The 17379-nt window shown below is 43.6% G+C and overlaps 1 protein-coding gene across 2 annotated transcripts in view; it reads left to right on the top strand.

Moving 5' to 3' along the window:
- Positions 1 to 17379, top strand: part of GRID2IP (Grid2 interacting protein) — a 321403-nt gene that overhangs the window by 258642 nt on the left and 45382 nt on the right. For both annotated transcript variants that reach the window (XM_086942375.1, XM_086942376.1), the window contains 5 exons: positions 319 to 439; positions 4869 to 5191; positions 6570 to 6992; positions 10755 to 10842; positions 14877 to 14954. In XM_086942375.1, the coding sequence (XP_086798501.1) occupies positions 319 to 439; positions 4869 to 5191; positions 6570 to 6992; positions 10755 to 10842; positions 14877 to 14954 (1033 nt within the window). The remainder of the gene's footprint in view (positions 1 to 318; positions 440 to 4868; positions 5192 to 6569; positions 6993 to 10754; positions 10843 to 14876; positions 14955 to 17379) is intronic.

The raw sequence follows: 17379 nt of genomic DNA, 5'->3' as shown, positions 1-17379 counted from the left end.
ACATGAATAATAACATATAAAATAACAATTAAGAATTAAATACTACACATTGAAAGTTATAATACAATAAACAGTGCAATACAATTATTTTAATAAAAATAATAATTTAAAGAAACAATTAATCCAAAAAACATAAGAAACAATAACAAGTAACAAAAATTCATATAAAAAATAGGGTTTGAAAGGCTCAGATTCGCTATTCCCACTTCAGCGCCTCAGCAACAGTAGACAAAACCAGCACCTCGCATACACGGCAGTAGCAGGGTATGAGGCAGGGCAATAGATGTTTGCGTTCAACGTTTCCTTTTTTCTTTGCAGATGTCCGCGGTGTACGCGGAACTGGAGAACCGCTTCACCAACAGTTCATTCAGAAAAAAAGAGTACGGGTCGCAGCTGGGGAGTGCACCCGTGTCACCGGCGGACTTGGCCAATGCAGCAGGTAGAGGTTTGTAGTAAGGTCTGGTGTCTGGTCGAGGAGGAAGCAGATACATTCGGAGGATTGGCAGAGACCTAGGCAGAATAATATATTGTGGTTATCCCCTGTGCCAAGGTCCATCTCTAAATGATGGACAAATTGGAGGCCCCGAAAATACAATACTCGGTGGCACTGGTTATTACTGGTTGCAAAATGTACCAAGAAAATTATTGGAACCTTGTAATAAGGCCCTAAGTAGTTGAACACTGACAGGCAGGCTGGAAGTGAGATTTGAAGAGAGGGATTACAAATTACAATTTAGGAGCCTCTCTGCACAACAGGAGCAGAGGTGAATTAGCTTCACAAAAAGCATTGGTTACACTTGTAAAATAAAAAGAAGATTCCTTTTACTGCAAAAAAGAAAATTATTGTTACTGTGAATCAGTTGTAAAAAGTAGCGGAATTACATAGCAGTCAAAATAAAAGTAGGGAAACTCAGTTCCCGTTAGTTCCTGCTCTCTTCGTCCTCCACTCTTTTGAGTTCAATTTCCATTACGATCCCACTTGCCAAGCGTCTTGCGGAATTTTCTGAAAAGGCAGCCTGTGGTGTACCTAGAAACCCATGCTAGCACACTTCTATACTCAGCTAAGTCTACTTGTGATTCTGAATGGAGAAATGTTGAGATTTAAGTTCTGGATATTTGAACAATGTTACCAATGTAAGATCTATGAAGTGCTGTACTTGAACTTAGTAGCTGTTTGATTGTCAATCCACCACATAGTAAAATCCTGTTAGTTTACATTTATTTTGGTCGTTCTGAAAACCTATCTCCACTGAAATTCATTACAAGCAGTCAAACAGATCCATCACCTGGGCGAAGGGCTGCACAGAAGCAGAAGGCTTTAATTCACAGATATAGCACAGGAAAATTGATCCGTTCTGATAGCGGTTCGAATATTTCTGATACATTTCTGTGCCCTTATCCTTTAGAATTAGATAATGATGTGAAAGTGAGGGTGGGGTATTTGGTTCTGTACTACTCCATGAGGGTTAGCCTGGAGTATAAATATTGTAAGCGTAATTGAAGGTTCTGTAGTCCTTCTATATCTAGGCCTTTTTGTTTAAAGAAGAGACGATCTTCTTTCAGACATGTGGGCACATTAAAGGGGTTTGCAGCTTGTTTTAGGAGATGATACAATTTAAATGGATTGAGGAAGAACATTCAAAAATTAATTTATCACCCTTTATAATTTTTTGTTTTTTACTGGAATTGCCAAAGTCCTTTAGGCAGTGACTTTCAAAACAACTCATTTGCTCCAGTTTGATAGCTCCCAATCAGAATTGTTTTAAAAATAGAGGCAGTAAAAGCTTCTTGTTTCCTCCTGCTGGTGTTGTTTTAAATGTCTGTATATTGGCCCTGGTCACATGTCAGACAAGGGTATGCTAAATGTGAAAGGAATTTAATTTTTATGGTACAAAAACTAGTGCCCAAAGTTTGGGGGCAGGGCATGTTGTTGAGTGGAGGATATTCTCAGTATGGAAAGACCAGAGAAGATATATAATGTGAGAGATGCCAACTGTATGGGAAGATGTAATCTATGCAAAGATGCACTGTTGATGGTAGGAGGCGGGTATTGCATGAGAAGGTATAATATATGCGAGGAGGCGTTAGCTATGCTAGGTGGTGTGTCCTGGATGAGAAGATGTAATCGAAGCAAAGAGGTACTATCAATCGTAAGTGGCGTGGCCTGTGTGAGAAGTGATCTATGTGAGGAAGCACTATCTATGGATGGTGTGCCCTACGTGAGAAAAGGCTGAATCTGGGTGGAGGGCTATCAATAACATGAAATGCAGTGTTTCCGAAGAACTGTGGCTAGGGGAGGAGAGGCAGTCTGCGCGAGACGTGGGCTCTATGACAGAAAGTATAATCTATAGAAGATGAGATACGAAGAAGAAGGTATGGCTTTTATGAGAAATCAAGTGGAGGATGTTCCTAGTATGGAAGACCAGAGCAGGTGTAGAATGTGAGAGACGATATGTTCTGTATGGGAAGATGTAAACAATGCAAGCTGGCATTGTTGATGGTGGGAGGCGTGTCCTGCATGTGTAGATGAGGTCTATGTATGCAGGCATGGTCTATGCTACAAGGTGTGTCCTATATGAGAAGATAACATCTAAGAGAGGAGGCATTCTCTATGTTAACAGGTGTCTCCTCTATGAGAATATGTAATCCATGTGAGGATGCGCTATCTATGGTTGGTGTGGCCTATATGAGAAAAAGGGGAATCTGTGAGACCTATCAATAACATGTCTGTTGGAAGAGCTCTGGTCTGTATAAGAAGGTGGCTAGGGTAGGAGATGCAGTTTGCATGAAGTCGAGAGGTAAACAAATGTAAATTGATACTTGTATAGCGCACTACTCACCCGCAAAGGGTCTCAAGGCGCTTGTACGAATACTGCTGTGGAACCCATCTTGGCTTTCCCTGTGAGGCGTCCACTCTTGGGCACCCCCAAGGTGGAGGCCAGGCATCCTTAGCGTTGTGGGGGCCGTTGTGGAGATTAAGCAAGCTATTTCCCAGAGTTGCAGAGTGGGACTCCATGATTGGAATAGGCACCGAGGCGAGAATTATCTGGTCCGTGGAATTTTGAGCCCAAGACCCGCCGAGGTGGGGAATTGAACCCTGGTTCCCGGCTAGACCTCTGCATCAGGGTCTGCCGCTCTAATCATTGACGATTCAGAAAAGGGGGTGGTGATGAACAGAGTGTCTGAATTAAGCAGACCACTCTTACCCAGTCCAAAGATCAGGGCTTGATCCATCACCGTTTTTTAGCTCACTGCACTATACTCAGATGTGAGTCCCTTGCTCACTGCACCATCAGGATTCAAGCAAGCCGGGCCGACGACGGCTGAAATGCCAGAAACCGGTCCCCGGAAGCTTGTCTCCTTTCTGGTGAAGAATTGGCTTGGTAGTTTGGTTTGCCCTGTTCCCATGATGCACTGGGCCAGGGACAGACTAATTTGCATATAGCCAGGTTCTGAGCTGGGATGGTGCAGTGAGCTAAATAACGGTGATGGATCAAGCCCTGATCTTTGGACTGGGTAAGAGTGGTCTGCTTAATTCAGACACTCTGTTCATCACCACCCCCCTTTTCTGAATCGCTCTAATCATTGAGCCACACTTCTCCAAAGAGAAAAAGGAAAGAAGAGAAAGTATGGTCTAAATAGGATGAATACATAGAAGAAGATATGACTTGTATGAGAAGCCGTCTATGGATGGGCAGATATCTCTGAGAAAGTGTTGTCTACTGGAGGCGTGAATGTAGGGAGAAGACACGGCCCATGAGAAGTAGTAGTGGTCTATGGGAGGAGAGGTAGTCTGTGGGAGGAGGTGGGGCTTGTTTGAAAAGAAGCAATTTATGGAAGGGTGTGGTTCTAGCATGAAAAGTTGACTTTTGTAACTGTGATCTTTGATAGGGGGTGCAGTCTAAGGGTAGTGGTGTTGCCTGTATGAGGAGGAATCATCTGAGGAGGAGGTGTTGTCTTCAGGAGGATGTGTGATCTTTGGGGAAAGTTGACCTGCACGATAGAAAGTGTCTTAGAAAGAACAGTTGATGACTATGAGAAAAGGTGCGCGCTAAAGAGAAAAGAGAAGTCGTCTGAATGGTCTGTGTGGTATAAAATGAGGACTGTTTAGAGGTTGGATGTGTGGTCTAGCTAGCAATGTAATCAAGTCAAAGATTCCATATAGTAAACATTTTGTCTTTATATAAGACAATGCAAAATGTTGCATATTATGATTCAAATTCCCTGGAGTTCTTTTAAAAGGCTCTAAATGTTGTGTTTTACACTCCGATACCCATTTAAAATAGCATGAACGATAAATGAATGATGTCAGGAAAGTACCTTAGTGAAAATTCAACTGTTTAAATGTAAGATTACCTCATTGAAAATTGGTTCGTTTTTTACAGTCAAATCAAAATTGAAAATGAAAGATAGATGCAAGGACTACATTTTCCCTAATGGTAAAGGTCCATAGTGAAGACACCTGTGAAAAGATCTTTACTGCTTTGTTTGAGCATTACCACAGTATCCGTGTGAGTCATTTATTTGTTTATTCTTCATATACCTTATCAAGACCCAGGGCAAAGGATAGCCGAGCAATTTACAGAAGGCCATATACGTTTCTGACATGGAGCACGAGTTTAAGTCTTTAAAAAGATGCTGGTATCTTTGTAGTGCAGGGCTGGGAAGTCCTGATACAATAGATGAGTACAAGTAACAAAAGAAAGTGTAGTTTCAATTCTCTCAGCACCATTTGCTTCGTTTCTTTGACTTTATCGAGAAGCAGGCCCAGGGTCATATTTCAGTGGACGCCCTACACTACAGGTGTAGTCATTTTATAATACGTACTGCAGTAACCTCTACAGTCTTCTCCTCTTCCTTTCCCACAGGATGGAGGAAGTCTGGGATGACCATCTCATGGCAGAAGGACCCACCTCCAGTGCCCCCGTGTCCTTATCACTTACGGAATAGTCCCTCTCCTGGAAGCACGGATTCAAATCCTTACGTCAGCCTGGACAACAGTCGGGCGCCATCCCCCACGCCCACCGACTACGCCAGCAGCCCCCTCTCTCAACGCAAGAAGCTGTTCACCTTCTCCAGACCGCCACGAAGCCGCGACACCGACCGGTTTCTGGATGCCTTGAGTGAGCAACTGGGCCACAGAGTGACTATAGTGGACGAGTTCATGACCCCTGAAAACGACTATGAGGAAGTAAGAACGTGTTCAATGTTGAGCTTAGGGTAGGGAGTTTCATGGAACTTTCCCGGTTATAAGCTAAGGGTAAATTGTAAACACTCTGCAGAAATCAGAATTACGAGTTGTGTAATAATTATTACACCCCACAGTTTTTCACTGGAAGGGTCTGATTACAAGTGCCTCGTAAAATTGTGATCCCTGTGTAAACATCTGTGTGCATGGGAATCACAGTTATACATGGTAAGATATTTGCTGCACTTGGTAATTACCGGGTGCCATAAATGTTGCACCCTATATTAAAGTACAGCACCTGAAGGCATATAACAGGGGAAAAACTCAAAACCTGCTGGAATTTAACAGGGGGAAAAGGCCCAGAATTGACTGGGACAGTGAGATTTTGGTGCGCTTAGCATCAAATCTACTTGTTATTCCCCCAAAATTAGAATAGGCTCAGTCCATCGTACCCAATACATTTTTAAGCCTGGGGTATCGGATTTTATCAGGTGTGATACTTTCTAATTACCCCTTTGGGGCCTTTGTAATAGTATGTATTGACTTCGTTAATCCCCCACACTATGCCACACAACTTGATACCAGGACCCTATGAGCTGTAGGGATGTCATAGATTCATTATTGCAGCTTCCTGTGATGCGTGTATTGGCCCCATCTTCTCAGAAGCACAAACACTTCCTTCTAGAATATTTCCAGACGAACAATGATATACAAAGGAAAACTTTCGCCAAGACTGTTTGTAGTAATGGTGGTAACACTGGAAAATAGTTCCCTTTTTGATGATAAAGAGTTATGGTTTAGGCTGGCCGCCTCTTCAACAAACACCAGACTCAGGAAGGATTTTATTCCTATCTACTGTCAGACGTGTTCATTATTTAACCAAGATGCGTGCCTAGAGCTAGGCAATACAATAAATTAAACACATTTTATAATAAAAGATAAAAATAAAAAACAAATAATTCTAGCTGAAAATAAACTAAGGGAGAGAGGTTTGTTGAGTGCAATACACTCATCTAACTTTCATCATGCCCAAGTCCTTAGGGACACCATTTAATCATTTTTCATTTAACAATCCAGTGCATTCTGTGATATGTAGTACAGATTCACCTTATTTGAAGCACCTGTACTTATGGCATGGAGCAATCTGGCAGCCATGCAAACTGTTGAAGACAGTCCTTTAATGTTCTCTACAGGACTGGAACATTTCCATTGGGTGACATCTTATACTGTGTTGTGGCTTTGCTCCATTACCTTTCTATAGTGGTGCCTTATGATCACAGCATTTGGGGCATGCTCCTTTTTTGGACTGACTTTTGTCTCTGATTTAACTTTCTAATCGATACTTTCCTCTATTCTCTTGTGTTCCCTTCTCTTGCACCAGATGAGCTTCCAAGATGACCAGGGTAGTGTTCATACCAACGAGATGAGTAGTGCTAGCGAATACGTCAGCAGCAGCGATGACGGAAGCTCCCTTACGTACTCCTCGATGTCTGACCACATCCCGCCCCCACCTATGAGTCCGCCTCCCCCACCACCTTTACAGTTCCATGCACACAAGCCGGTGACGTTGACTCTCGATGCCAGTGGAAATCCCCACCTCCGGCATGTAGGGCCCGCAGAAGGCCACTCTCAGACTGCGTTGTCACTGACTCCACCTCCTCCGCCTCCACCGTTGCCTCCAGTGCCCTGCGCACCACCTCTTCTGCACCGTGGGCCACATCGCAGGAGTGAGTCCAGCCACATGAGCGTGAAACGACTGCGATGGGAACAAGTGGAGAACTCGGAAGGCACCATCTGGGGTCAGGTGAGATGAAGCAGAAATACCACTTTGGTGCAACCACAAGCCAACAACTAAGCAGTGGTAGCAACTCGTAGGCTTTGGTCCAGCAAATATGGGTGAATGATCAGCACAATAAACCTGTTAACATTAGTTCTAAAGTTGTGCATTGCAGGGTCTCAGGAAGCACTTAAACAATCTGGGTCAGATTGGCTGCGCTGCACTGAGTCACTTTCAAAGCACAGGGATGCAGCATATTTACAACAATATCTCGCATTTCTGTGCTTAGCCATGCAATGGCCCACAAACTGCTGCCAGGCACCCTTGCACCATGGTGCAAGGATGCCTGTGTCGTGGGGAGATTGTTTTTGTGCAGGAAGGTGCCCCTTCCTGAACAAAAACAATCTGAAATGCTGTTTTTCAACTTCTGTGTGTGGATTGTTTCAATGATTGTTTATGTGCGGGAAGAGAACCCTTCCTGAACAAAAACAATCATTAGAGTGATTTTCTCCTTCTATGCGTGCTGCAGAGTGCATTCACGCATAGAAAGAGGAAGAGAAAACGAGGAGAAATGAAAACATTTCTCCTCGTTGCGCCTCCCTGGCGTAGCATTCACACGCATTCCCAGATTTACGATTCCTCGTAAACTTGGAAATCTGTCCGGTTCCATGGGTGTTGCGTGGGAACACCCACAGCAACACCAATGGAATACCCCTTTCATGCAAAGTGCTGCGTGTAAAGGGGCCGTATTTACAAGGACAGGAAAGGTCACCCTGCGTGACTTTTCCTGTCCTTGCAAATATGGAGCAGGAAAATCCGACTCCAGTATGTCACAAAAAGTGACGTACTGGTGGCGCAGGGGCCCTGTAAACCTGCCCCTCAGGGTCTCCGAAGGCTACACCCATACCAGTTTTGCAGGTTCACACTGACCAGGTCGATAATTCTCATCTGGCTTTAGATGTAAATGTCACCTTATCTCATGCGGGTATTCTGAAGGTGGGATTGTTGTGATTACAGCCCTGGAAGACCTGCGTTGGTGTAAAGGATCACATGGGCAAAGTTATGGTTGATCCTGCGATGCTGAGTCAATCCAACAATATCTCAGATTCACTAACAGGAGCTGCACGTATGACACAGTCAGCTGTGCCACGGCCTGTGCCGTGCTGCTGGGCCGCTTATGCAGCACAGCATCATTTGAAGGGCGGGTACAAAGGTGTCCCCAGACCCTGCCAATGTACTACAGCTACAGACGTTTATAAGTGTACTCGTAGTAGGAACACTCCTAAACTGTCCTAGAGCAGACAGATATTCCATAACTATGAAGATGATGTCGCTTACGGAGAGAATTAGGTACATTGATGTTGTCTCGGTAAAGCTTGACACCGCTCCTGCCCGCTCACTCTTCGGGGATGTCTAAGTCCTGATGGTGCTTTTGGTGAATGTCTCTTAGGGCCCACTGCCTGTTATGGGGATCTTTAAATCCTTACCTAGGACTGGAGTGGCACTGAACCGCTGAGGATCAGCATGAAAGTTCCCATCTGGAGAGCAGTAGGGCTGGGAGCCTTTGGTTGTAAGGGTGAATATTAACCACATGCGTGCGGCGGCTTTTTTCGCGCTGTGCAGCTTTTTTCAAAAAGCTGCGTTACATGACGAGCTGAGCTCGTCATGAGCATGCGAGCGGCACAACTCATGACGAGCTCAGCTCGTCATGAGCACGGAAGAGGTTAATAGAGACAGTAATCTTTGACCAGCATCTGCCAGGAAGGAACTGAACCACTCAGGAGTGGAGCCTGTGACTCTGGTGACAAATAGATCCCCTCTAAGATGGATAAGAGGTCTGGGAGGTCAAGCAGAGCCAGGACCACGAAAGACCCTTTCAGAATCAGTGAAGGTGTTATTCCCACAAGCGGAAACTAAAGAATGGCGATAGATCACAGCGTAGACACCAGGCCATGTTTGTCTCTCAACTACGAGATGGCATGTCTCAAAGAGGCCCTTTGAATGAAGGAAAATGAAGTTCAGTACACCTGCCCCTTATAGATGGACTTTAAGTGTAGCTTCTGGGGGGTTAATACACACCTATTTTCCTTTGTCATTTTTAGACTTTTTTCCTTTATTATTACGAATTTGTTTGAGGAGTTTCAGGAGCTCCACGAAAGGCTTCTTCCTCCTGGCTAAGATTTACTCGAGAGCATGTGAAATCTGCGCTTGCTTCTATTGCCACTTGGGGCGAATAGAAAGTGAAACTAATAAACAAAGGGAAATCAAGGTAAGGTAACATGTTCTCCTTTAGATCGTCGTTTACACAGATTTACAAGAGCTTCTGAGTCACACAAAAAGGGGAAGAGGCTGGGGCTGCCACAGAGGTGCCATCAGAGCATCCTGACACTTCACTGGGAACAGAATCCCTGCTTCACGCGACCACTTACATTAGCCTGGTATGGAGTTAGTCAGAGGTGCAATGCCAGCAGAGGTCAAATGGAAGTGTGTACCTCTTGTCCATGCCTTTATAACCATAGCCTTATGCAGCTCCTCATCCGAGACCAGCAGCTTGTTTTACATTCCCAGCCTGTGGCATAGGTGAATGTTATCATAAGGATCCATGTATAGGACTACACCGATGGTACAGTAGAAATAGAACTCCTAGCCGCCAATCCTACCCCTGGCCTAGGAATATTTAGCAGCGCAGAGCATGCCCAGCTACTGCGTATTCGTGTAAAGGGGAGGCTGCCCTGAATGTGCGCTTCACAGGGGAACCCTCCATTAAGCAATGCGTGTGCCTTTAGTAAATCAGTGCTCTTGGGTGGAACCCCAAGGGCATGCATGTGCGTTCTTACCACTGCAGCTTGGCAGATAGCCATACCCTACCCATAAGAGATGCTATTGGTATAAATGGAAATACGTTCAGTATCTATGAGTCGCTGTAGGATGCTTTGGGTATCGCCAGGTCTATTCCATTGAGAATGGAAATAAATGCAGGGAAGCAAAACCAATATAATTGTCTGGGGATCCAGTATCATGACCGTGCCCCTAAGTCAAGAGTATGACATTTCGGGTATTGCGGAAAGTGAAGTTGTGATGGAGGCTTACAGCCATATATCGTTTTATCCTTAAAGTATTCAAAAACGTGATAGAGGTTTCTTGGCGAAATAGGCGATATAACCCTGCAATTTGAGGTGTCAAGAAACAAATATTGAAAATATTATAACCTCTCTGATAAACTGTTGGAAAACATTATTTACATAAATGTATACTGGACTACTTGTAATATTTTCCAAAATGTAATATAGCCTTAGAGCCCGCCGTAGCTGGCTCTATTGGCCATTAAAGGTCCGCTCCAGCGTTTTGGCGAGGGCCTTTATCAGGGGGCGGGCCTTAAATGGCCGTTAGAGCCTGCTACGGAGAGCTCTAAGGCAGAATGTTCTAATTTGTAAAACAAAGGCCTCATGGAGCACGTGATGGTTGAAATCCCCTCTGGCTCCGTGACGCTTTTGTTGACAGCAACGGCTGTGAACACACATTAGAATGTTGATACTCCGGGCTTCTACCAGCCATTAGAAGCCCGGTGCATTCCATTGTCTTCAATGGAGCTCCCAACATTTCAATGTTCTAATAGTGATTATAAACTGCTGAAGATAAACTTTCAGAGGTCGGAATGGGATCTTGGAGGTTCATTCGTAATGAACATAGGTTCCCATATCCCCTCCTCACTAGCCTTTGTTCTTGGAAGTTTGTGTGTAGGGCGACAAAACTCCAATACCTTCTCCTCTCTTTCGCCTTCCTCTGCAGCTCGGAGAAGACTCGGAATACGACAAGCTGAGTGACATGGTCAAGTACCTTGACCTGGAACTTCACTTTGGAACACAGAAACCTGCAAGTAAGTGAGCATGGTACAGACAGACACCTAGACATTTGTGAAACATTCCCAGTGCAACTTGAGGTACCTGCACATGGGTCTTTATTTGTTATGATGAGTGCTAGTAACTTAACCTCTTCGAGGCTATTGACGGAACCGTTCCGTCACGGCTCGCGGGGGAGCTGTGCTCATGACGGAACGGTTCCGTCACGGCCCGGCCGCCAGGCCTGCGCGGTGCGTTTAATTGAGCGGTCGGTGCCGTGACGGAACCGTTCCGTCATGAGCACACCTCACCCGCGAGCCGTGACGGAACGGTTCTGTCATCCGCGCAGCTCACCCGTGCGGCCCCCCCGCGATAGTTAGCGCTGCGGCGGAATAGCCGCCGCAGCGAAAGAGTTAATGTGTGAGTGTGTGTCTAGTGTGTATATTAGTGCAAAGCTTTGTATTTTGCCTATGTACATATACAAACACATGCATTCACATATACAGGCAGATATATATCCACACAAATTAGTGGGTGGGTGGGGGGTGTGTGTGTGTGTGTGTGTGTGTGTGTGTGTGTGTGAGTGGTTGTGTGTGTGGTTGTGTGTGTGTTTGTGTGTGTTTTTTTTCTCTTTGGTATGCTACTGAAAACGGAAACTGGCACTTTTTACACCTGATTTTTTTCTACCGATCGCCAAAATATCTACTCTCCAGGTCTCTCCTACAATAAGCCTATAATCACAATTTTAAACACCCCTACATCCACTCCCACTTAACCAATACAAGATCTCTCCAATCTCATGAATATTAGAAATAGGATTCATGGGATAAATGTATACTATGGTTTTTGATGAAGGAGGGATTCCAGATTAATTCTACCCTTGTTTAGTAACTTTCTCCAAAGTCTCATTCCGGACTCTTAAGGCCTCTTATGTGAACATGCCCTTAAATTATGGTCCCAAAGATCTGGGTTTTTAAACTTAAAAAAAACATAAAAGAAAATAATAATTGGTATAACAATTCACATTTCTAAACTCATACATTAAAAAAATTATGCAAATCAATTCAAATGAATGCACCATTTAAGACACGAATACCTGGTATTTTCCATCTACTGTACATTCCACATTTTAATTTTATTCGTAAGTCTGAATGGAGAAGGACACTAAGCCATTATAACTCTCAACCACTGCCAGCTGTTCCATTTGCAAAAGTTTCAAACATCTCATTGCCAATATTGCCACCTCGAACTAATGTAACATTAGCCCAAATAGAATACAATTCTAATTGCCTGAGTTGCCAGTACCTGGTGCATGCTCCTAATGTGTGACAGTACGAAATCCGTTTTTTTAAAAGTGTAATTAAGTGATGTTTATCTGTGGTTGTTTTCAAAATGAAATCTTCCTGGATAGCTAAAAATCCAGTTCCTTGATGGCTCTATCTGCCCCATGACTCATTTTTGAATGGCACAATAGTCTGTAACATATCTATATATATAGGCACTTGCACTTTATTGTATTTAAATCATCAAATGTATCCATTTACATTGAGGTGATTGTTGCACTGGCACTTTATTTTTTGTTGATTGACAGCTGATAATTGCCAGGAAACTGTTTACCATTATTGATATTGGATATATGCTCACCTAATTGCACTTTATTACATCTGTATCTATGAGCACTATGCTCAAATTCCTCTAAAAAACCAAGGACTATTTATTCATTTTTTGGTTTTGCTGTGTAATGTATTTACAAACAGCATGCTATGAATTTGTTATTTTTCAACCTGTTGCACTCGTTTTGTACTCATGCGATCTATTTCTTTAGCCACATGAGCTTTTATTTCTTTATATTGCCGTGCCTACTCCTGACGCGTCATGTGATCAAGCTCTGCGTGCAGAGCGAAACGCGTCAGGGAGAGCACTTGCTTGTCAAATGGCAGAATATTAAAACTGCACTGCTCACTCTACTTTGTGTGATGGCATCCTAATTCCTGGATTTTGGGAGTTGGAGGGAGAAAGAGGTCCGCACCCAACAGAAGCCATGTCGAGAGCGGCTGGGACTTGTTTATATATATATATATATATATATATATATATATATATATATATATATATATATATATATATATATATATATATATATATATTATCCTCCAATCTTGTTTTAATTCAGAATCTATAAATTGTGTTAATCGCTAGACTATATACTAGGAAGTTAACTTCATGTTGGGGATTCCCACATTATACAGGATACACAAATAACACTTTCCAGTGTATCAGCGAAATTTGTGTGATTCTGTGACTGTCCAATTGTATTTTGCCTGGCATTTAATAGACCCCTTGAAGGATCTCGGTTACTTCATTCTCTCTTTTCATCTTGTTTTAATCTTCTTTCTTTACATCTACTGGATGTATCATTCAAACTTTCACTGTGAGGTACATGTTCTCTTAATTCTAATACATTCACCCTAACAAAGGCTGTTATTTAGGCACCATGAATGTGCACAATTGACATGTAGCACGGAATTAGCGACAGCATCCTTAGAAAGAAACCATCACACATAAAATTACATGTCATCTCTAAATCTGATCGATAATATCACATTATCAAAATTACTCTAGAAGGCATAGTGGTATGCATGCACCATCTCTTACCAACCCACATAGATTGACAAAAGAGGGAACAAATGTGACCTCATTGTCATGCCCCTGATCTTTGATAAACTCGGTTATTGAGTACAAATGTATTTTACTCCGAGCACATCTGGATCATTGTGACCCACATATCCACGTGATCCCTAAACTGGTAGCCCTTTGTACAGAAACAATACTGATCTCTTAATTCTTGCACCATATTCCATAGACTTGTAGAGTGACAAGATATTGAGTAACACGTCTAGGATAGCTATCAGATGTGCTGTCCCGTTCCCAGGTTTTACAGTCTATCTTGTTGATTGCATCTCTGGCATCTTTTTTGCCTGGGTGTTTCAGACCCAACCTTTGGTGACCTGCTGCTTACGATAAAATGACTAGAGTACTAGGAGAACCGAGGGGGGCAAATCCAACCCCCAAAAGAAGCCTCGCTCTATTTGCGTATGTGGAGAAGTACATCAGGCACAGCAGGGGCCCTTGAGTCAGTATAAGGCAAGGAGCGTGCAGAGGGCGCCCCCTGGTGGATACGGATATAAGTGGTGCTTTTCATACACAATCGTTGGCTCTTGTCTCAGCTGGGAACGCATATCACCTGTGCCACGCAAAAGCACGCCCCAGCAAGGTTCTTGTGCTACCAGTATAGGTCTTCGCTGGTGGTGTGTCACACCTTCAACAACCTTACATATCGTATACTCCAACAGGCACATGCATTAATGTAGGCTTTTGCGATTCCTTAATTGCGATTATTAAGGAATCGCAAAAGCCTATGCATGTAGGAATCGCTATAAAATTAGCGATTCCCAAACATTCCTTAATTGCGCTTCGCAAATTGCAAGTCGCAATTAAGGAATGCCTTCCCATTCATTCCTATGGGCTTACAGGCCCATAGGAATGAATGGGAGATACATGCGCAATTTGCAAGTACCAACAGGTGCTTTCAAATTGCGCATGCAATTTCAAGGGTGCAAGGGTGTCAAAAGGACACCCTGTTGCACCCCCTGAAATTGATCTGTGCACGCATGTTGCGCACACACATTCCCCAAGGGCATGTGTGTGTAACCTACAACTTTAAAAAAATACACTTTAGTTTTTGCAAATTACCATCAAGTACAAATTGATGGTAATTTGCACCCCCTATTAGCAAAATCTCAATTTGCGATTCCATCATGCATTGCATGTAAGGAATCGCAATGTGCAATTCCTTAAATGCAATTGCAATTTAAGAAATCTCGATAATTTGCAAATTCTTAAATTGCGAGAGGCTGACAGGTTGATGTCGTAGAAGCCCCTTTTGCGGGCGCAAACGGCCGAATTTTGCAAATCGCACCGTTTGCGCTGGCAAAAATTGTTGATGCATGTGCCTGCAAGGATCCCCGGAGCCCTCCTCGCCCCTGGATAACTCTTTTCATTTCTCTTCCAGAGCCGTCGTCGCGCCCGGAGTCTTTGAAGAAGACGCACGCTGTGGAAATACTGTCTCACAAGAAAGCTTACAACACGTGTAAGTAACTACTCTGTGAAGTGAAAGACGACTATAATATCACCAGCTCTGACATCACAGGGCTCCAACCCCCCCCCCCCCACCGCCCCCTTCACTCACTTCCGGTTGCGTCACCTTCTCTCCTTTCACTTTTATGTGAATACACTACTTCGCTTAGTTGTTTCTCATGGGGGACAGGATGTGAAAAAATTGTTGTGAATTTTTAGATACGCGTGGCCCAGGTGCCATAGCATAACCAGGAGATGGTAAAATCTGTACAGAAGAATCTGGGAGCGACATCCCCAGACTTTAGAACTTCTCCTACCCTCCTGAAAGCGCACCTCGTCCCCGAGCGTCATCATCACCAGACCCTCTCCGCCCCCAGGTGAACGTTCACATACCCTGGGCCCTCAGCCTTCTGTTCAGGACTCGGCTTCTCCCATTTATATTCACATATGTAAATGCACCAACGTAGGCACTGTTTAACCTACACTGCTCAGCCATTCACACGCTATGCGGTCCTGGTTTGTACTTTGACCTACTACCAGAGTTCCAAGCAATCACTGCACAAGTCAACCATTCAGGACAAGTTCATTTATGTACACACACTTTCCATCCCAGCCATGCAATCGGCCCCATGAAGGGTTCCTTAGACTCGAGCAATGGATAACCGTGCACCCCAGCCGAAAGAAACAAAACAAACTCTAAAGTCCTTTACACATCCATACACACAGTGCACTTCAGAGACACGCGACAGCATCTACCCGTCCGCTACCCAATGCGAACTATAATTCAATAATCTTACTGAACAATACAACAGCCCCAAACCACCTGGAACTGGTCAAAGAATGCCAGAACCACAATAGGTGCCCAGACAGGGAAACTGCTAGGGGTCCATACAAGTGGTCAGAATGTGCTATGCAAATGCTTGAAAGACATGAGGTAAGCATTAGCCACAGGAGCTCAAAGTCCACCACCGAAGTTCTCGTCTCGTGAACTCCTGAGCTACCGTCATTTTCAGGTTGCCTTTGCCTTGTTATCATCATTCAATGTTTCTTTCAAGTCCAACTCTCAAAAACATAATGAAACATACTTCACAGGAAACAGACCTACAACTAGAACACATACAATTAAACCATAAATGGATTATAATCAATGAAATGCACGTGTTAAATTTTTTTTATGATAAATTGACCCTCAAGACATGAATCAACAGCATGTAAGGAAATCACGCTCATTTGTCGTACAATTTTTGACACCGAATTATTAACAGGACAAGCAGATTACAACTAACGGGTACTTTTGCATTAGTAACTCACCCTCTCTGAACACCATTACTAGGAACACAGAGTTCCAGGCCTAGATATCCATTTAAGATCCCAGTTCATCTTGGGAAGCTTAGTTCACGTTCACCACACTTGAATGGATTTGACTAAAGAAAAATAAACCAATGAACTGTATTATGGAGTCTTACATGATATGGAGTCATCGGCTAATCTAATGGTATGTTTATGCCCTGGAATAAAAAGATAGTGTAATATCTGCATGCCTCTCAATTGTTGACTGAAGCAACATGCCAGAGTTTTAAGGGAACTGCTTTGCAGCCCTTACAGAGCATTCCTATTTCCAGAAATATGCACCTTTTAGACATAGATAAAAAGGAAGGACACACCTCTGAAACAACCCTTGGAGCCGGTCAATACAAACAAACAGATTTTTGGGAACGTAAATTAACTCTGTCGGGTGTTTGGGAGATATCAAACTTTTTTACAGTAACTGTTGTCCTTACAAGAAAATTTGACAACCGTCGTGATATCCTTTGCGTTCAGACAAAGGACATTGGGGAGGGGGTGATTGCCTGTTCAAGAGAGGGAGGGGATAAGAAGACGAGGGCGAGTTATTTGGTCTTGTGTTGAACTGTGACAAATGTAGGAACGCCCACTCTTTCTCTGAAATGCAGACAAACATGGAGATGGGCACAGACTCGGAAATGGCAGTCTAGGAGCTATCCACAGTTTCTGCAGGAAAAGTTTCTTTGCATTAATAGGTTAAGACCATAGGTGCTCATAAGCCGTCCTGCCTTGTAACTCACCAGGATTTATTTCAACGAGTGGGTTCCTGAAACAAATTCACCTGTTTCACTCATTGTGCACCCCTCTGCTTCCCCCACTAAATCCCCAGACATCACATTACCCACAGCACCCCACGTTATCTGCTCTGCTGTACCCTTTCAATTGCCCTGTCTACAGACATTTACAGACCAAGGCACTGCTGAGTCTTACAGAGCGAACCCTAACATTGTGTGATAAGAGAAGATTTTCAGTCCAAGTGACCAGCCTGCTGTGTAAGTGTTCAGTTGTGTTATGTTAAAAAATGTGCTTGTTGATTCATTTTGTTTTCGTTCTCCTCAAAATCCTTAAAATAGCTCAACTCCCCCTCCACTGTC

Source organism: Lissotriton vulgaris, chromosome 10 (assembly GCF_964263255.1).
Source record: "Lissotriton vulgaris chromosome 10, aLisVul1.2, whole genome shotgun sequence".
Classification (NCBI taxonomy): Eukaryota; Metazoa; Chordata; class Amphibia; order Caudata; family Salamandridae; genus Lissotriton; species Lissotriton vulgaris.
The sequence above is the reverse complement of the archived record's forward strand: the minus strand, read 5'-3'. Positions and strand labels throughout refer to the sequence as shown.